The sequence below is a fragment of the Labrus bergylta genome, chromosome 6 (assembly GCF_963930695.1).
Source record: "Labrus bergylta chromosome 6, fLabBer1.1, whole genome shotgun sequence".
Classification (NCBI taxonomy): domain Eukaryota; kingdom Metazoa; phylum Chordata; class Actinopteri; order Labriformes; family Labridae; genus Labrus; species Labrus bergylta.
Genome location: NC_089200.1, coordinates 29,319,649 through 29,340,561, shown reverse-complemented (window position 1 = coordinate 29,340,561; position 20,913 = coordinate 29,319,649). Strand labels below are relative to the sequence as shown.

General features: G+C 40.6%; 3 protein-coding genes across 9 annotated transcripts in view; 2 read left to right on the top strand and 1 right to left on the bottom strand.

The window, feature by feature from the left end:
* The window catches only part of shroom2a (shroom family member 2a), a 43,350-nt gene extending 34,291 nt beyond the window's left edge, over window positions 1-9,059 (top strand). For all 6 annotated transcript variants that reach the window (XM_020631320.3, XM_065956136.1, XM_065956135.1 and 3 more), the window contains 5 exons: window positions 2,713-3,303; window positions 4,694-5,269; window positions 6,333-6,501; window positions 6,631-6,903; window positions 7,628-9,059. In XM_020631320.3, the coding sequence (XP_020486976.2) occupies window positions 2,713-3,303; window positions 4,694-5,269; window positions 6,333-6,501; window positions 6,631-6,903; window positions 7,628-7,900 (1,882 nt within the window). In that variant the 3' untranslated portion in view covers window positions 7,901-9,059. The remainder of the gene's footprint in view (window positions 1-2,712; window positions 3,304-4,693; window positions 5,270-6,332; window positions 6,502-6,630; window positions 6,904-7,627) is intronic.
* An 87-nt stretch (window positions 9,060-9,146) lies between these two features.
* Window positions 9,147-14,459, top strand: cldn34a (claudin 34a). 2 transcript variants are annotated; one of them, XM_020631341.3, is made up of 2 exons: window positions 9,147-9,291; window positions 12,516-14,459. In XM_020631341.3, exon 2 carries the CDS (start codon window positions 12,584-12,586, stop codon window positions 13,337-13,339), a length of 756 nt encoding a protein of 251 aa, XP_020486997.1. In that variant the 5' UTR covers window positions 9,147-9,291; window positions 12,516-12,583; the 3' UTR covers window positions 13,340-14,459. The 2 variants fall into 2 exon arrangements, with proteins under 2 accessions (XP_020486997.1, XP_020487005.1); XM_020631349.3 differs by having other exon boundaries at window positions 9,162-9,291; window positions 12,519-14,459.
* Window positions 14,460-18,263: 3,804 nt separating this feature from the next.
* LOC109983154 (putative claudin-24) lies at window positions 18,264-18,923 on the bottom strand. Its single transcript, XM_020632717.3, has one exon. It carries the CDS (start codon window positions 18,921-18,923, stop codon window positions 18,264-18,266), a length of 660 nt encoding a protein of 219 aa, XP_020488373.1.
* Between the last annotated feature and the right edge of the window lie 1,990 nt (window positions 18,924-20,913).

Sequence of the window (20,913 nt, the reverse complement as noted above, 5' to 3'; positions counted from 1 at the left end):
AACATTAGAAAGTTCTTGTTTGTCAAATTTGTTAAATATCTTTACTGAAAGGTCCCCTTCAGGAAAAGATCTGCTTTTTTAAACAAGTTATTACACTGCACCCTTCAATGACCAGACTCCATTGACAAAAATTGTTATTGTAGCAAAAGCAACTTCTTCTGTATCACTGCCTGAGCCAGAAAGTTTGTTTTTATTCATGTGTTGTATTTGGTAGGGGCTAAACCTTAAGTATCAACAATAAAAAAACAAATCAACTGGGTGAAGTGGGAGTAGACCAGCAGCTCCTGTCTTCTCCAGTCTGGTAGCTTTGCAGGAAGCAACAAGAATCATCTGTTTCTGTATAAGAAACTGTTTCACACTAGTATCTCTGAGGGTTTGATTTCCTTAATGTTAACTTTTCACTTTTACTGCTGCTGGTTGAAGCAATCTCGTGGAGTTATTTAAAAAAAAAAAAAAAAAAGTGTACCTGTGCAGTACAGAGAAAAATAGAGCTCATGTTTAAAAATACTAACACTCCCATTTAATGTGTGCAGCTTAGTTAGCTAACAATTCAACTGAAATGCTGTATCATATCGAAACAGATGTTGGTGTTACATTATTCAGTGTTTGTATACCCATTTTCCAACAGCAACACTAAATGACCTTCTCTTAATTTAATTATGTTATATCATATCAATGTCAAAATATCATGAATTCAACACTGACATAAATCAACACGTCACTCAAACTGTGCACGGCACTTATATCTCCAGCATCATGTTGCTTGTGTCTACGAGGTAACTTTCTCACAGTCTCTGCAGAGCTGAGGCTGACGCAGGGGGGCGGGGTTAAAGCTGCAGTGCAGTTGTTCATTGGGTGATTTGTCACAGCTTGTAAGAATCTCTCTTTGGAGGTTTGAGTTACGGCGTCTGGCTGTCCAGAAGTCACCGTTCTGTATCTTGTGACTCCAGAGTCAGTCCAGTTTAATCAAAGCAGCGTGATTTATGTCTAAGTATTCCTTATTGGATTTGAATCGTAGCATTCATGGAAATGTAATCTGTTAGCATGAAACCACAGTAGTTGGTGGGTGTGCATGCCTTCACTGTATAGTCTAGATCTCGTTTAATGACAGAATTTTTCTTCTTTTTACTGTTGTGTTAAAGAGTCCCTCAAAAATGTGTTTTTCTTTTGCTTTTAAAATGTCCTCCCTTGACTTCTCTGACTTGTTTTCATGCAAAGTCTTTCATTAGTGAGGGCTTTTTACTCTATACTACTGAAGGTGTAAACATATGTGCACTTTCCTAAAATATCTGAGATTAAAACACATGATGTACACTTGACTAGTTAGATCTGTGAGTTACCGAACTAGAAAGCACTGTCAAAAACTCCCAGCAAAGAAAACCTAAATCCTCTGGAGCAAACAAGATTATCTACCACAAAACTTTGTTAAACGTTTGAACAGATATTATTTTATGTTGCACAAACACTGCCAGTTTCAAATAGCAAAACTATAAACAAAGATACTAACTACACTTTGATATGCCAACTAGCCTGAGATTTTGATGCACAACAGATTCTTGTTCTGAGTCTGTTTCTATTTTAGGCTCTAACTTGTACAGCTAATTATCGCCATGTTTCCACTATAAGCATCAATCTTAGTTTGCTCTTTCACTTTCGTTCCCGGATGTAGATGTTGTGTGGGACTTGATCTAGAAGCTTTTTGTATTTTTTTAAATATTTTTTGGGGGGCTTTTCTTGCCTTCATTGAGAGGACAGGACAGTGACAGTGGATAAAATGAAAAACATGGTCTGATAGAGTTGGGGAGGACATGTTGTAAATGTCATGTGGTGTTGAGTCCAGGCCCGTCGCTTCAGTGGCTACAGCCTCCCTCCAGGGGAAGCACGATTAAACCACTGAGCTAAAACGTGGCTAACTTTTTTAACTTTTAGGTGAAAAAACTGTTCAATGAATCACTAAGCCTAGCAAAGTATATTTATATACATTAAAACTCCTGGGAGGAACTTTCAGTTTTGCTTGTTTTGGCGCCCCCTGTGGACAAAGTGATATCTCTAATCTCTTAACCGAAAAAGACATTTTCTTCCACATCCTCGTCTGACACCCTGAAGCAGCATTTACAAGCATTAAGATGAGGGTATAGAAATAAACAATCTTTATGACAATGTTGTTGTTTGTTACATGAAGTCCTAAAAGGGCATCTGTATTAATTGCAGTCGATTTCAAAACTCCACTGTAGCTTTACAATGTGTCCCGAGGGGAACTTTCAATTGTGCTAATGCAAAAGGTGTCTGCTGGTTCCAATCTAGAAGACATTCACTTTAACTCCTGTAGCCACCATGAGACCTAAAAAGATTCCTGTGATCTTCAAACCTAGCTCCTTGTGCAACTTAACCTTCAAAGAGTTAAAAGTATAAATGTGATTCAGGAAGGAAAAAGTGATCCTGTCCTGCTCCTTTGCACTGGAGGATTATTTATTCCTCCGTGCTGACTGCTTGGGAACAGAAATATTCCTCTTCATGCTGCCAGCTGAGCAGTCAGCAGAGAGGAGAGGGAGACGTGTGTGTTGTCATGTTGGCATAATCACGGTGGCTGCAGGAGAGACGAGCGAGGCCTCCTCTGCTGCGCTCTGTTATTTGATTGAGCTGCAGATGACAGTCCACGCTGCCTGCCTCCTGAACAGTGTGTCATTAAAAGCTTTCAATTGTGTTCCTCAGGTTCTCTGACAGAGGGCCAGGAGACTGTAAAATAAGAGAAAAGCCTGTGGAGTTTGAACAGTACCCAGCACCGCCCCCTCTACCCATGACAGGAGCAAACCCTGACTGCAGACACAGAGCAGCCCCTGCACCCCTGAACCACAGAGCCTCGTCTATCTCTCACAGCCTCACAGAGTCCACTCACCCACAGCACGAGGACGCAACTGAGCCCAGGAAGAAGCTCTCTGTGCCGGAGAAGCCTCCCCCACGTCCAAGTTACCCAGAGGTCAAGTCCCACAAGTCCTCCACCGGTTCCCAGAGTGAAATCTTCACCCACTGCCCTCCTCACGTTGCCCCTAACCCCGCCTTTGCCCCCACCCACTCTGCAAAGGCAGATTCTGAGCAGGGCAAAGGGCTTGAGGACAAAGGACAAGGGGCAGTGCATCATCTATCAACATCCAATCCTCAGCCAGCCTCCTCTCCCACGGCTTCCTCCTACAGACCTCCTGTGACGGCCAACATGGAGAGGCAGCGCTCCCCATCGCCGCAGTTTTCCCCTCAGAGACTCAGCGACAAACCTCCGGTCTCTCTGCAGGATGAAGACGCTAATGGGTAAAGTTTTCTTGTTTCCTCAGCAGGGGGGGGATTTACTCAGAAATGCAAAGTTTTGCTGCAGCTTTTAAACTGAACAGTGTCTGTAACTCCTCTACTCATCGTGTCTTTATGCTGCTCGTACAAAGGAGCTTATTGAGAGTCTCGGCTTTTGTACAACCACCATTTGAGTGTTATCAAGCCGCAGTAAATAAATGGGATTATCCACATTTCTATGAAAGCCACTTTCCCTCAAGCCATTTTACTGGAGTGTAAACACTGCAAAAAAAGAGCTTGCAAAAAACAAACAATAAAATGTAACCAACTTTATTTTCTTATAGAATAAGGAAACACACTTTTGACACTTAAAATGATTTATTTTAAAAACAGGATAAAATATCTTAAGTCTTAGAACTGAAGCTTTTTTCTCAGTTTGTAGGAGCTGTGATTAACGTTAGCATACTGTGTTATTTCAGTCATTTTATATTTGGCTATACACCCTGACTTTTGTGAAGAAAAACAAAACAGCAACTAACCCTAACCCCCAAAAACACTGTAAAAGTGGATTTTTCATAATACATTTTCTCCAAAAGTAATGATTATAAATCTCAGGCTAATACATTTCTTTCCAAACTTGCCTTCAAGTAAAATCCCACTTGTGGGGTGTTACAGATTGTTCAACAGTTGAAATGTCTCATTATTTGTTTCTCACTTTTAAGAAATGTTTTTGTTCTTCACATCTGTAGGCAGAAATCCTTGCTTTGTTCAGAGTTTGATGAGAATAGAACTGCCTTTAGTCATTCAAATTTGAAGAAATAAAAATGATAAAATACTCAGAAAAATAAATTATTTTTCTTTTGATTCTGCATTTTCTATACTCAAGCATAATGTTAGTCAAAACTAGTGATAAGATCAGAGACAAAAGCTATTACATCTTGTCAACATCATTAAGGACAAAATAAGCTTGCAGAAAGTAAAATTCTCAAACATAAAAGCAGCCTGGTTAGAAGAGCTATTTTTTCCAATAAGAATAAAAAGATACAGCTTTGATTAAAGATTTTTAAATCTGACTTGGATTTCACTTTTTGCAGTGTAAATTTAGCGTAAATGCCCTCATTGTGAAGCTGTTTGTTCATCCTCTTGATTCAGAACTAATGGATATCATCTGTGCTGAACGTGCAGTGAGACTGTGCAGCAGGATTAGAACAGTGAGCAGAAACCAAACTGGTGGGAGGAGTCCTGGATAGAGCAGAGTACTGGGCATGGAAAAAATCTCAGTTGCCATCATGCAGTGAAACTTTAAATCAGTGAAATGCTCAGATAACTGCAACAAGAGATTTTCTCCTCCTCTTAGAGGGAAAATTTGAGGGCTTCTGTTTTTAAGTTTCTCTTTCTTTGTCTGATTTTTCAGGATGGAGCATGTAATAGAAAACCAAATGTCTGCAGTGAAGAAAGTTCCCATCAGGATCGTGCACTCAGAGGGAACCTCGGAGAAGGAGAACAGTCCATTTCTGTGGCACAGTGACCCTTCTGCTGTCCAGTCGGAGGGTCATGGTGTGACCAGACTTGGCAGTATTGGAGCTGCAGGTCAGGACTCTGTCTTCTGTGCCTTCATTCGTCAGAGGGAGCCCGACGCTCAGACGGACCCACAGCCCCAGAGAGACACATACATGAGCACCGTTAGAGATCTCATCAGCTCGGATAGTCAGCAGCTGCCACCGCCGCCGCCCACAGACGAGCCCAGCAGCAACACGGTGACCACAAAAACCACAGGAGCGTCTAACGAGGACCAAAAGAGGGAGGAGCTGGCCCGGGACATCATGGGAAAAGACAAATCCCTGGTTGATATTCTGGACCAGAGCAAGATGAAGACCACCATGGACCTGATGGAGGGGATCTTTCCTCAGGGCGAGGAGCTGTTGGAGGGAGCTCACCAACGCAAGAAGGCACCTACAAAACAGACGGTCAGCCGGCCCGCCGAGGAGAGGTCAGACTCACTTTTAGGTTTCATACTGTGTCTAAGAAACATCCACTCTTTGACCTGTGAGCTGATCATATCGTGTTTGTCATGCAGCTTAGCCTTCCCTAAACAATACATTTTATCTGTACAGCGCTCACATGCTTACCTGTCCTAGTTTGACCTGTAGAGTAGCAGACTGACTTTATTTGTGTGAAAATCTGACTTAAATTTGTGCCCACAAGATTTGAAACTTGTATACAAACCAAGCTGCAGAAACTTAAAGATTTCCTGATGAGGTGTGGTCACGATGTTTGAACATAAGGACATTTAGCGGTCTTTCTTTGGTCTACCAAATGAAGAGCAGACAGCTGGATTCAGCAGTTTGGTTCAAAATATGTCACCAAAGGGTAAAAAGAAGAACTCTGCATAGACAAATGTAACTGTCCGTAGTTAGAATAGCTGCCCTGATACAAACTACAAACACAGCTACTAGAAACTGTTTCAGTGTCAAATAATAAAGAATGAAATGTTATAAAGGTGGACACCATAAACATCTAGCCCAGCATACACTGTACGATTGTATTAAAGTCGCGGTGAAATGTCAGCTCACACTTAAGGCTGAATTTTTTTACAATGCACGACCAAAGCTCACTATTTATGAGGTCACGTTGTACGACCTGATCCACGACCTGAGAGCTCACACTGTAACACTGTCACACGGAGCATTGACAACTGTCAGTAGAAAACTCCACAGATGGAGGTTTACGTTAGATTTATGTGTATTTCAGTTGTCTCAAATAAACACATCGACAAAAACGCTCTCACTCCCTCACACACACAAGCTTATATTTCCTGCCAATGTTTCCTGAATAATCAGAGTGGGCCGACACATTAAACAGACATGCATGGTGATTTCAGATGCTGTGTGTCCCTGAGTCTGAGATTCAGCTCGCTGCTCTGCTCTGCGAAACGCTTTGTGAAATCATTTGTGCTCTCAAGAACAAATGTTTTTGTGTTACTGTTCTTGCATGAATGTCATTGCTTTTGGTATTTTAATGTTTAAACATCATTTGTTTTTGTTTTGTTTTAGGGAGAAGGAGGACAGTATGGCTGCAGCTGTTGCTATGGTGACCAGCTCTACATATTACAGCACCTCTGCCCCCAAAGCTGAACTCCTTATAAAGATGAAGGACATGCAGGAGGAGGAGGAGGAGGAAGACTCTGAGGACGAGCTGGATATCGACCTGGCTAACAAAAAGGTAACCACACACTCACTTATCATGTTTATATATTGTAAGTCTGCTTATTTCAGGTAAACATATGCTCCTGAAAATGTGTTGCTTTCAGTCAGCTTCAGATGAGTTCTGCTTCTTTGTTCCACTCTGCAGCAAGAGCTGATTGACAGCCTGAGCAAGAAGCTGCAGGTGCTGCGGGAGGCGCGGGAGAGTCTGCAGGAGGACGTCCTGGATAACAACGCTCTGGGAGACGACGTGGAGGCTCGAGTCCAGCAGGTGTGCAAACCTAACGAGCTGGACAAGTTCAGGATGTTTGTAGGAGACCTTGATAAGGTGGTGAGCCTGCTGCTGTCTCTGTCGGGCCGTCTGGCCCGAGTGGAGAACGCCCTCAACAGTCTGGAGGAGGATGCTACAGCAGAAGAGAGGGTGAGTAAATGCAGCCCTTTTAAGTCCATGACTATTTGAGTTAATGGTCAATTAATCTCCCATTCATGCCTCACATTGATCAGAGGAATAATCAAGAATTTGGCTTTGGTGGATGCTTATTTTCTGCATGTTTAAGTGGTTATGTTAGGGCTTTACATATCCTATTTTTAAATTCCTGAACTACTTAGAGACTCCTCAGGGACCCAAGAATTTTAGATATGTGTAAAAATAAAAATCTCTGTGATTGTCATACTAATTACCTCGGTAGGTAATAAACTCTGCAAGAAAATAGATAGCCCTGAGTTGAATTAACAACTGACAACCATTGCTTTATCAAAGTGGTTCAACCTTTTGCTTTTTTTTTTTTTCACTGCAGAAAAATGAACTTAACAGAAGGTAGTTGTTTCATCAGATCAGTCTCTGTTTAGTGTCCATCTGCTTCCCATAACTGAACTGGAGATTATATAAGATCACACAAGGTTATATTCTGATTTGTTAGAGTTTTTACTTAATTGAAGAGAAAAGTCAAAAGTCACATTTTGCCATATCTGGACATACAGAAAAATCTGAAGTTGTCTCTCTCTGACCCGCAGTGCAGAGAGTATATTCATGCAAGATAAAATAATAATACAAAAATACAATGTGTTAATAATCTATAAATATAATGTGCAAAACTTGGTCTATCTTCTAATCCTTACATGTTTCATGATCCTTAATTCTCCAGCGTACGCTGATCGAGAAGAGGAAGCTGCTGATCCGACAGCATGAGGATGCCAAGGAGCTGAAGGAGAACCTGGACCGACGAGAGCGTGTTGTTTACGACATTCTGGCCAACTACCTGCAGGAGGACAGCCTCACAGACTACGAGCACTTTGTCAAGATGAAGTCTGCGCTCATCATCGAGCAGCGCAAGCTCGAGGACAAAATCAAACTGGGCGACGAGCAGCTCAAGTGTCTGACAGACAGCCTGCCCATCGAGCAGAGGCTGGTGTTTTGAACTCATTGGACCATTTTTGACTCAGAACAGAGCCCAAAGTCTGATCATGAAGACAGGTTTTGTTGCTCCAAGATGCAGATGAGCCCTGCGTCCAGCAGAGGGAGACAGAGAATCTGCAGAGGCAAACAGCCTGTTGCAATTTCTGACATTTTACTTCTTCACATCTTCTGCCATAACAACACGTGGATTTCAAGCATCTAAACAAACTCCCTGTGAAAGATGCTGCTTCTCCTGGGCTCACCCGACCACTGTATCTCATTTCTATCACGCCATTTTTGCTTTGTTTTTATTTTTTGTTTTTTTTAGTAATTTATTGTAGCCTTTTGAATCTGCGCAGGAGGGGGACAGTATTTTATCTTCATCTGATTTGAGCAGCCGTGCTACCTGACGTGTGAGCAAATAGGAGTATTTATCATGTTTAAATAATTTCACATCTTCTTCATCAAAATCTGGCCGAAATATTTCAATAAACACAAGTGTTTTTTGGTAACATTTATAGTGGCCTTTTTACTAAGATTTTTGTGCCCTTGCTTTCCTCACTGAAGAAGAGTGTTCTTTCATGATAAACGGATGATGAATAAGTTGGTGAATGTACCTGTGGGGAGAAACTGGTCGTTTAAAGGAGCACTTGTTCAACTTCACCAAACACAAGAACAGCACCACTTCACCTTTCAGACTTTCACTCAAGTGAGATCCACGTTTGAAGTGCCTGTGGAGTCACTGCCAACACTGTCCACGTTTCATTCACAGCCAGAAATAAAAAAAAAAAAACTTTTTTAGATTGATGTTTTTGCCACGTATGAGTTGACCAAGTGTTTCTGTATTTTGTCTTATAACTTCACTGTGTTTTGTTTTCACGGTGCTGATGTTGAATGCATAGTATCACAGCTGTTACTTGACTTTTAGTTCAATTCTGTCACTAAAAAAATGTTCAGGTTTATCTTGTAACCACATATGGAGAGAAAAGGTTGCAAACGTTGACCAGATTCAGTCTATGAAATGTCTGAATTTCAGACTGTACGGATAAAGTCAGTCTTAATTAGAGGATGTTTGTTCTGCACATTAGCTTCACACGCTTCATGCACTGCTACAGCCTGACTCTTTAACACTTTATCAGCTGTGCTCCTTTATATCAAATAAAGAGTCTGCTGGAACCACACAGGAGCGTGTGACTGATTTCCTTCTTCGCTGTCATTCATTAACCTCACCACACCCTCCTCTCTGCTGATAATGTGGAAGCTAAAGACTTTGACATGACCAGATCTTTAACAGTCAGGTGTTGCTGTACGACTGTGTCTCACATGTCAGCAGCAACATGTGAACCGTCGCTCAGATTACCCCGTGATGAAAACATCACCTTATTGAGAATACAACATCGGAGACACATCGAGGTGAGTTAAACAAAACAACTTTTACGGAAACAAAGGTTTGTTTTATTTGACTGCATAAAAGAATTATGAGGATAATTATTAACTACAGGAATTGGACAACAAACTACCTGACATTGAACTGTAACCTAAAGAAGATTTATTTTAGTTCTGAACATTATTCATCTTTCAATATTATGTTTTAAAACTATTTCTGTTATCTTACCGTTTGAACTGATCTCTCCTGGAGCAGATGTTAAAAGAAAGCCATAAAGCTGTGTGTTGCAGGTATATTTAGTCTCATCCATAAGATTGTTGCATGATAGTTACTTAACGTTTTCTTCTAGAAATGACAGCTTTGCAAATCTGTGGGAGGATTTTTAGTTTTTCTAAAAATTATTACCACTATAACTTAATGACGTAATACTCATGAGACATAAATGAGGATGTAATGTAACATACGTAATGAAAAACCTGTTAGCAACACACCTCAGCCTGTATCTGGACCTTCATATCAGCCCTGATAGAAGGAGATATAGTCATGTTTCTCTGTACTGAATACAAAGCTGTAAGAGCCTGAAAAATCAACACTCACTAAGTTAGTTATCTTTGTTATCCATTTTAGTATTAAGAGGTAGAGGACTGTACGGTGGCCCTGAAGGTTGACTGCACAAATATTTCACTCAATGAAAAAAAAAAAGATTTCATGAAACATTAAAAACATTTTTACTTACTGCTAAAAAAAAACAAACCTTCAAGTTCTGGGGAAATACATTTGAGAAACGGGAAAGAGTCGGACCATTCCTCTAGTAAGTGATAGGACGGAAATCCCGTCAATGAGGGAGGAAGAGATGGAGGAACATGAGTGTGATTGAAGTACAAGGAAGTAGGCAGTGAGGATGAAGTAATAAATATTTCATGAAATAGTTTTCTTTCAAAATGAATTCACGATGTATGAAATATTTTTGCGTTTAATGAAGTGTTCTTGGATCTGGTGGAACGTTTTTAGCAAACATGAAATATGTGTGCATTTGTCCTCCCAGGCCACCGTTAAGGATAAGTTTATAGGACAAGCAATTTACTTTCTTAAAATATAAAACAAGATTTAAATACATTCATTTCCCAGACCCTTGGTCAAATTTCAAATGTGTTACTTTCTCAAAAGACAAGTCTGGATCAAACGGGATTGTAACTAGTTTTTGGCAACAGAATTTTGTGATTATGGGACATTGCCATGGGCATTTTAATGTATGATACTATGTCCTACATGTAGATCTTGTGCAGATAAGCAGAGTTATTGCAGTTATCATGAGGGATCACACAAACACTATGTTGGCAGCAGATGTTTGATTCTTCAGTCATGTTCACAGTCATGACGATGCATGTTATGAGAATCTGACTCCATGTGTAGTTTAGTGTTTATAAACCACAGAATGCCTCATAAACCTTCGCATATTGCAGCTGTTCATGATCAACTCAGTTTATTTCATTGTACTTTTACATACAGATACATGACAACATAAATAAATATAATATACTTTTTATAGTGTAGAGCAGAGTGGTAGCAAAACTGTACAAAACCATATCAGACCAGACCAGAGTCCTCTCTTAGGCATAACCCCCCTCTTTAAAGCTAAAAATAATTACATTCTGGATAAAGGAGGAAAGGTCCTAGGATCCCAAACCCTCCAGGTGTCCCCAAACGGTCCAGGAACACTTTGTGACATAATGGTTTATTTATCTGATTGATTCTACATTTTGTATTAACTTTGGACGAGTAAAGTTTAACGTTTACAGCAAATAATGACTTCCCGGTTTGTAAAGAAGGCCTATTGTCACAGTGTAGTGTAGTTCCTCTGGTTGTTTAACCTAACTGACATCCTGTAAACGCAGCTCATGTAGCTTTATATAGTTCAACATTTGCATGTTTTTCTTTTGCTGCAGGGGACTGACCAAAATGTTTGCATAGGGACTCTTAAAGGAATGACGTCTAACGCTGTGTTCTCATTTTCTCTACCTGCTAAACAAACCTCACAGAATCATTTTCACTCCTTTAAGAGAACGTAGTCCCAATGAAGACAACGTGGTATTCAAGTCAGTGGATAACTGACTCAAAGAAAATATTGTCTTTATTTCATCTTTAAATCCTTTGTATGAGTTTGCACACAAAATGTCTGAGGAGGTTATCTCAAAACCTCAACAATAATCATTTCTTTAAGTGCTGGCAGTCGGGAATAAAATGCAGCCTGCTGCTTTTTCTTTTGTTGATTATGATATATAAATATAGTTTTAAATTACAATGCACAAGTCTTTTTTCTTGTAAAATTTAAGAATACCCACCACTGCTTCAAGTTAGAAAGATGCCAGTCTGTGCCAAACCCTTTTTTCAAGACATTGTTTTAAAAATGAAAATCTGTTTACAGACTAGGTGGGAACAGAGTGGGGGGAAATCATCCTTGAAAATAAATCACAAACTCTCTTAAATTGAATGAGTAAACACACTACAGTGTGAAATTTAATAATTTTCTGGTACCCAGGGATGTGTCCAGAGGTGTTTTTGTAAGTTAAACAGTGTGCAAGAGTTTGCATATATTTTTACTAAATACTTTAAATTGTGACTTTGCATAAACATCTTTCTTTTTTAAGTCACTAAAGAATCAAACAAAGACGATTTATGTTTTGCCAAACTGTGTAACTTACATGTACATATCATTAGTGGGGATAGAAAGGGGGAAAAAATTGAATTCATTATGTAATATACCCACAAACGTAATGCCACCCCTCCTTATGTCAGAGCCCCAGGTGGGCCACCCTAGTCAATAAAGTCTGGACACACCCCTGCTGGTACCATATGGCATTTTTTCAAAGAGCTAAGGGCAGCAATTGCTACTGAAGCCAAAAGCCACCACCAGGTCTGGAATTTTTCTGACAAAATCTTTGTCTTCGAGGGCATAACTGGGACCCTCCTAGCCGGCTACTTTTCTCAATGTCTTACTACCCCATATATTTGTGGAAAGTCCTGGTTTAAAGGGTCCTTCTAGGGTAAATCGCAGAATATCCTTGGTTAGAGTCACAAACATTAGTTTGAGTCAGTAGACAGTTTTCCTCCTCTCATGTTTTATGTAGCAGTTTATTTACATTTAGCAAATTTCATTAGATAAAAAATACCAGATGAATCGATTGGACCCACTTCTGGGAAAGGCTGTGCTTAAGACTTTGACCACAGTTGTGTGTCTTTGTGTTTTCAGCAGCTGTGATGGATGTCAGACTGGAGTCATCATTCAGTCTCTCTGAGTGTTAGCGTCACACAAGCAGGATGATTTACATGTCCCACACGGCCCACTGGCAGTTCCTGGGCCTGATTGGCGGGGTTTTAGCCTGGATCCTCATCATGACCACCACTGGCATCAACGAGTGGCGTCTGTGGCACGTGGAGAATGTGTCCGTCATCTCCTCGGGGGTGGCATGGGTGGGAATCTGGAAGGCGTGTTTCTTCAGTCATTATTTCTCCAGCATGGAGACCTGTCAGAGCATCAGCATCTCGGACCCCTTCATCCCCACAGAGATCCCTGTGGCTCAGGTTCTGATGGTGCTTGGGATGATCTGCGGCTTGGCAGGAAACATCAGCGCTGCTATGGCTTTGAGAGTCGCTTACTTCTCTTTGGAGGACCGTAGCAACATAAGACTGCTTTTTTTGTTGGCAGGGACACTGTATGTGCTGACAGCGGGGCTGTGTCTGGTGCCGCTGGTTTGGAACATGACCTCTGTGCTGAACAACAGGACTATAGACTTTCCTCCTGAGTTTAACCTCCCTGCTGCCCCTGTAAAGCAGCAGGTCGGCTCGGCCATTGGAGTGGGCATCATGGCCTCCATAATGATGCTTATAAGTGGGCTTCTTTTTCTCTGCTACCGCTACGCCTGGCAGACCCTGAGCTCAGAGGTTCCCAGGAACAACAAGGATCCCTTACACGGGCCCTGGACAGAAACCAGCCTGGCACAGCAGTCTGAAGCACCAAATGGATGCAACCAGGGCACAGATAATCCTGCATTTCACAGCGAGGAATTGTCATGACAAATAACCTAATGTCAGGAACCATTTACTAGTTCAAAATCATATTTTTGATCCATGACAAAGTGACTTCTAATTTCGTGGAGGACTTAAAGCGTTCAACATTAAAACCTATACGGTGGAAAACATTTACCATTTTATTTTACCCCCAAAAAAATCTGTGAGAAACAAATGGATCACCCTTTCCAGCACCAAAGTTGTAAATTCTTACTGTGACCATGAAGTGAAAATAAAAACTGCTACTACTTGAAGAAATATGAATCTTTTAGGATCTTTTCGGATCTCAGTCAGTCAATACTTCAAACTTCGCTCCCATATGGCGACTCTGCTAACTAGCACTTTGTGTGTTCCCATCAAATGAAGCAAAGTTAGCATTTAGGCTACTACTCATATTTTATTGACGAACCACTTTAGGCATGCTCATTTTAGCTTTAAAAAATTTAGTTTTGTTTCTAACTGCTCCACTTTGTTTCACAGCTTGTAGCTTACTTTTTCCATCTCATATTCCTGCTAGAAAGCTAGCATCATACTTACTTAGCTAGTAGCCTATCTTACTGTTTAATGTCTTGTTAATGAACCAATGTAAGGTTGGCTCTTTCAGCTATTTTACAGTTTAGGTTAGCTGCTAAATGTTATTTTCTTAACCAGCTTGTTGCTAATTATATGTTACTAACTTTGCCAAATAGCCGACTGGGTCGTGACTTCTAGCATTTCTTTATAGTTTGTTACGCAGATTTTTCTCACTCTTCAACAAATTCTGAAGGAAAGTTGTTAGGAAAGTTAGCTCTTACTTCACTGGCTTAGCTAACTTAGCTTACCATTATGTTGGGTAAACAGTTGAGTTTCACAGATCCAGCAGATTACAGTAATGACATGAGAACATAGTGGGAGTTATTATTATGTCACTTTGATTATTTATGTCCTTAATTGCTATAATGCTATCAACTTTTTAAAAAATGTTGCTATTTTAGCTGCTTATGAGGTTGTCAAATACATTTCAATACTTTTCAAACACTGTCTAAAATGTACATATGTTGGCAATGTTTTGGCATCGGATAAGTACAATTTAGTGTTCAGGAGTTTGCTGTCAACTTTCAATCATTAAAAACAAGAAATTACCCTTTATGATTCCAAGGTTTTATATTTTTTGCTGCCATGGCATTGAAACAGGTATCAATATTGCTTGATTTTTACAAGTATTGTATTGATGTTTAAAATTTCAATATCATGACAACCCTAGCTGCATTGATAGTTTATTTAAATACATGTGAGATGATTTTTCACGTTTTATTTCATTCAGACTCTATCAGATTCTATAAGGTTCATATTACATGAATCTAGTTGTTATGCATTTGTGCCGAAGTTCAGGGACAGATTCATATCTGCTGTTGTTATAATAAACCTTATCTCTCCTGCAGTGTAATTCAATAGTGCAAGTGAAGTGTTGCTGTAATGACTGATCACCTTTATTGCTGCTCAGGCTGGCCGGGGGCGGTGACAAAACATGTCAAGGTGTGGGCTTCTAACGGGCCCCATGTGTGGAGGATCTCTGCAGGTCAGGTTGACTGGGGGCCCTGCTCATGTGACCCGGGTAGGAGGCTGACGAGAGCAGGCATGTGAGTATGTAGAGAGTGATTGTTGCCTGAGCGGACACACACACTTACAGAGAGAGACGCACAGTTTGTGGCCCAGTGGCCCGTTGCTCCCCTTTGGAGGCGGCTGGCTGCTGGAAACAAAAGGCCCTCTTCAGCCGACACAACTCTCTGTCAAAAACACAAGTCACAGAAGTGGATGAAAGGTAGACGTGCTCTGAGCACTCCTGCAAGATTGTTAGCCTCTGCCAGTAATCAGTAATATGAGAACCACTGATTATACTTTGATAGAGCATAGCTAAATATTATTCAAAACATTCCTCTAGATAAGAGATTTGGGAAGAGTTTTAAAATAATTTTCTGTTCATCCTTTTGCCTCCCACCTGTCTCTTGCTCACTCCCCTCTACAGATAAGTCTGTATGACATGATACCCTGAGCTGCTTATGTTTTATCTAATCGGTCATGCTTAGTCATCTACTCTATCATCTGCTCTGTAAAACACTGATAACAGAGGCTCCATAAAGGAGGAGTTAGATCAAAATAAAACCTCAAATGTATGGATTAATTTTGAAATATTTTACCAAAGGTGATTTGCAGCAAGAGACTACTAGACCTGAAGCTGAGACTTCAAGAAAAAGTGCAATTATGCATACATTTGTATCTTCTTATGAGGTTCCTGTAATCATCTTAAAAATCTCAAAATCAAATAGAAGTTAATACTCAGTGCCATCATTACTGACAGAAAGTAAATACAAAACTGAAGTACCATTTAAGAAATTTGATTTGTATGCCTAGATGCAGGAATGCATCCATACATCTAAGTTATTCAGTTTTCCTGATAAAGAGTAATTTCAGGGTGTTTTCCGATTATCTTGACTTATTTATTTTGTATACGAAGAGTTTCAAAAGCACAAAACAAACATTGAAATAAGTTTAAGTAACCTCATTAGTGTGGTCTGGCCTATCACAGATACCAGCCTATTTTTTTTTTTCTAGATAACCAGAAAAGTATCCTGCTATCATGAAAAAACAAGCTTTGTTATCTCCAGATGCCGGAAAAATAGGTAAAGAGCTTGAGAAAAACACCAGAAATGACATGTTGTCACAAGAAAACGGAGTAAACAAAATTTATGGAAGCATGTCCCCTCTGGGCTTCCGTTCATTTCATAGGGGAATATTGTAATTTTTACTCCACAACATTAATTTAAACGATTGAACAATTGTTTATTTCTTTAAAGATTCAGATAACACAAAGACCTACTGTATATGATCAGCTTTTAAAAAGGGTAAATATTAAAGAAGAAGCTTGATTAAAGGAAAGGAGAAAGACGAAATACTCCAAAAAAAGACAATGCAGAATTTGATCTGTCTTCTTTCTTATCCCAAAAATAATCTCCAAAATAAATAAAAAATAATAAACCACTCGGATCATTTTCAAACAGCCATGTGATCTGCAAAATTGACACTTTAGCTGTCACATTTTCAGAATAATTAACTGGTTATAATAATTAGTGAATTTTAAATGAAGACCCTTTACTTGACTTTTTTTCCCCCACAGTTATATTGTAACTTGTCTCACTCTTACTCTCTCCTCATCCTTGGCTGAAGATAAGACACATACAAAGGGATTTGGTAGTTGGTAGTTGTGAGGGTGAAGGAGCTTTATCAACTTGGTTTATCAGTTATGAGTGTGGAAAACTGATTCTACAGAACTTTAATCCCTAACTTATTGCACTGACTTTCATATCTGATTATAGATATGATAATCAGTTATCTTCATCTGAACTCTCAGCATATAGAGGGTCATGTTACAGTTAGTCAGTTTATAAAGATGATGAACAATTTGATTCACTGTGAGCTTATCAACCGCTTGGATCAGGTGTGTTTGTTTGTTGTTGGATTCTTTTCAACATCCTATGAAGAAGACATTTCCTCTGTTTGTCTTGTATTTGTCTGCCTCCCACAGACTCAAACTGTAATCCAAAAGAACATCTCTGCAATTGTTTTCTTGTCCTCCCCTGCTGATTTCTGCCCTCACTCTAGGAGACACCGGCCCTCTCTCCCTGCAGCCCTTGTGGCGTCAGACGATGGGAGGGCGTCTTGCAATACTCTCCACGCTCTCTGGCTCTGACACAAACACTGTTCACTTCTTTAAAACCAACACTGTGTCATTCCCTGAGCCCCTTTAGGAAACATATGCTGCAGTGACAGCATCATTATCTCTCATTAACTTCAATGTAGTGCTGACCGCAGGAAAAAGCCTGCAAAAGGTTATAAAATCATCCTCCTCTCATGCACCAACATATTCACATCAGTGTACCTGCGTGTGTGTAAATGATACAGACAGTTATGGAGTGCAGAGAGCGCCAACGCCCTCTGACCTTGGCAAATTTGTGTAATTATGTCAAAGCGGGAGCCGCCGAGGGTAACCTGCTCAGCATTCTTCATGGTACACGCTGCCCATTAGAGCATTCATTAAACACAGCTTAGCTCAGCGAGCAACCAGGAAATCTGATGGAATTAGTCTCAAGCTGAGTTTCCACCACCGCACACACACCCAACGGACCAAGACGCCTGTTTTCAGCTCTCCCTGACCCTCCTCCTCCTCCTCCTGCTCAGCTTGTTGTCTGCTTACAGAGCCACCGGGGACAAATACAGACCAAAATAGGTTCTAGGTTCCAAGGAAAAAGCAAAAAGAGCAGCCATGTTTCCACCTCTGACTCAACCAAAGACAAAATGTTCAGTTTTTCATTCATATTCTGGCCACAAAATTCTCATTTATCAACAAAAATGTAAAAATTATAAACGACCAGGTTTGATATTTTCCTGCAGAAGTCACAACACAGGAAGACAAAGAGAAAACCTTTCACAATATTTCAATAAGATACTTTATAGAAATCATCTGAATGTGCTGCACATAACTAGGCACAGACTCATTGTCACTTTATCTATGATTTAAGCGTTAAAAACTAATTTACAATCACAGCATTTTTAAAAGGTAATATGTTCAATTTAAAGGATTAAAAAATACATTTTCTTTATTGTTGGCATTGATCCTGAAAAATAAGGAATACAAAAGTAATTTTTCTGGTCACATCAGCTTCTTTAAGGTATTTTGTCATATTGTCTACCGGCACATTTGCTGCAAGGTCTCTATTTTTCTTTTTACAGTTTTTTACAAAACATTTGATCCATTTTTTGCACATGTGATAAAGAAACTACAATGCAGGATGTTGTCTTTGATATTTACATCGTGATTTGAGAGCAGATTGAAGTGCAGCTCTAGGTGATTGTGTTGTGCTGTCAGTCTTTAAGCGGGTTCATAGTTTGTCCTTTAAACATACTCTGAGCGCTTCCTGAAGGAAACATCTGTCCCCATAAGCTGATGTCTCCTCTGCAGCGCCGGCGTATTCTCCACCTGTGCACAAACGCTGGAGGAGACCAGCAGCAGCCCTGCCACTATGAGAAGAAACCCTCCAGCCCAGCCACAGAACAAGGCGTCACCAAACTCCCACCGAGGCACCACATCTGGCACTTTATCATCAAAGAAATGTATCACGGCTAAATGAGCCATGTAGGAAACAGGAATAAGACACAGAACCCCAGAAAGCATCCCCAGCACGCCTCCTATGATGGTCAAAGTCCTCTTGGTTCTGTAGCCTCCGTGTTCCCTGCAGCTGTTCACCAGGTAGAGTCCAGGTATGGCCACCAGCATTCCCAGCATGCCCACAGCCAGGGAGGCACACATGAGCATGCGGGCGAGTTTGAGGTCACTGGAGAGGCCCAGCAGACTGTCATATGCTCTGCACTCCATCCCCCCGACGTCCTGCACCACGCAGGTCTCCCACAGGCCCAGCTCGTAGCTCTCGACGGGCAGCAGAGCGGTCGACATGGTGAGCCACTGTGGGAGGATGGTGGTGGCTAAAGCGCACAGCCATGATCCAATATACACCAGCATCCCCAGCAGTTCCAAAGCGCAGGCGCACGTGTCCATCTTTCCCTCTCTCTCTCTCTCTCTCTCTTGCTCTCTCTCTCTCTCCCTCTTTGGCCTTCACGCTTCACAGAGCCACGAGAGTTCTTCCTCTTCTTCTTCTTCTTCCTCTTCTTCTTCAGATGGAGTGGCTGCTCTAAACACCTGAGGTTCACCGCTCAGGCTCTGCGGCTCGTTCACAAACAGTTCCCCACTCAGAGGAGCTCACATCTTCTGTTTGCAGGGAGGAGAGGGGGGCTCGATCGGCCCTCCCCCTTCAGGTCCTCCTGCTCCTGCTGCTGTGCCAATGGGCAGCAGGGGCAGAGACAGCCATACTCAACCATCAGCAGGCCGCAAGGGAGGCAATTATGTGCAGACAGGATATGATTTTTATGCATTTTGTATGCAAAAGATAGACTCCTTGATGAACATCATAATGCATATTGTGTGTCATCAAGTGTAAATAAGTTATTAACATGGTACAACTTAAAGCTAATGGTCAGGTTATTATGCCCCTTAAAAGAGATACAAAATATCTAGAACTTTTAAAATATGCAGTTTTTGTGATTTAGAATTAGATTGGCTCTCAACAGTAATTTCTAGAGTCATTAACACATAATTATCAATGAATCATGGAGGCAGTCCTAAGAAAATAATACATTTTAGTATCCATGTTAATAAATCATGCAAAGAAAATGATATCTGCTTCATGCAAAAGGAGATGTTGTGATCATTAAACATATATGTAGTTAACAATCATGCAAATTAAACTCCAACAAAAACAAAAAGACACTATGGATGACATATTAGGAATTTTTAATGTTCATATTTGTGGTTTCACAGTGAAGAGTTTTTTCTCCATGTGACCGATTCTGAAACAACAGTACCGCTTATTGTGTGCCCTCATATGAACACAGAAACTGTGGGAAATAATGGTAGGAGGCTATAGATCAAAGCTCTGATGTGAGGAAATGTTTCCCAGCCGTGAACACACAAATACACACACACACACACACACACACACACACACACACACACACACACACACACACACATACACACACACACACACACACACACACACACACACACACACACACACACACACACACACACACACATAAAACAAACACACACACAAACAAATACACAACAAAAATGCACTGTTAAAATCCTTGCTTAGCCTGCCAGAACTCCTCCTCCTCTGCAGAAAAAAATGCTCAGCTGACTGCACTGACGTCTCCATATGGAGTGCTCATTTGCTCGGCTGCACACACATTCACGCACGCACACACGCACACACGCACACACACACACACACACACACACACACACACACACACACACACACACACACACACACACGCACACACACACACACACACACACACACACGCACACACACACACACACACACACTCACACACACACAGAATGTCAGGTGCATCATCATCCTGCAGGAAAAGTGCACAGAAGTCTGGACTTATCCACAAACCCCACCTGAAGAAGTCCACATTTTCCTCCACAGTTTCCAACACACAACTTAATCAAAACTTTACACAGACAAGGAAAATGTACTTTGAACAAAAACCAGTTACAGTAAATGTTTGGCAGAGTTCCTGGGGATTACAGTCACTGCAACATAAATCTTAAAAAACTATGAGGAAATAAGTGTCATCATCAGTGGTGTTGCAGTTCCTGCTCACAGCAGAAAGAGGTCGACAAAGGTCCTGGATCCCAAAACTTTATCCAACTGGAATATTAATCTAATATCTGTAATAGGTATAACAAAATCATGATGTTATAATATTGTTCTTCTCTTATCTAAATGTATTTTAAAGTACAAATATGATAATAATAACAAAATAGATATATTTAAAGAGAAGGAGTCGGATCAATATGTAAGGATATGTAAAGGAGCAATAAGATTACTGAATTTAATCATAATATGACCTTAGCATGTCATCACACATTAAAGGAGCAATATGTAGCTATGAAAGGGTTTAGAACTGGT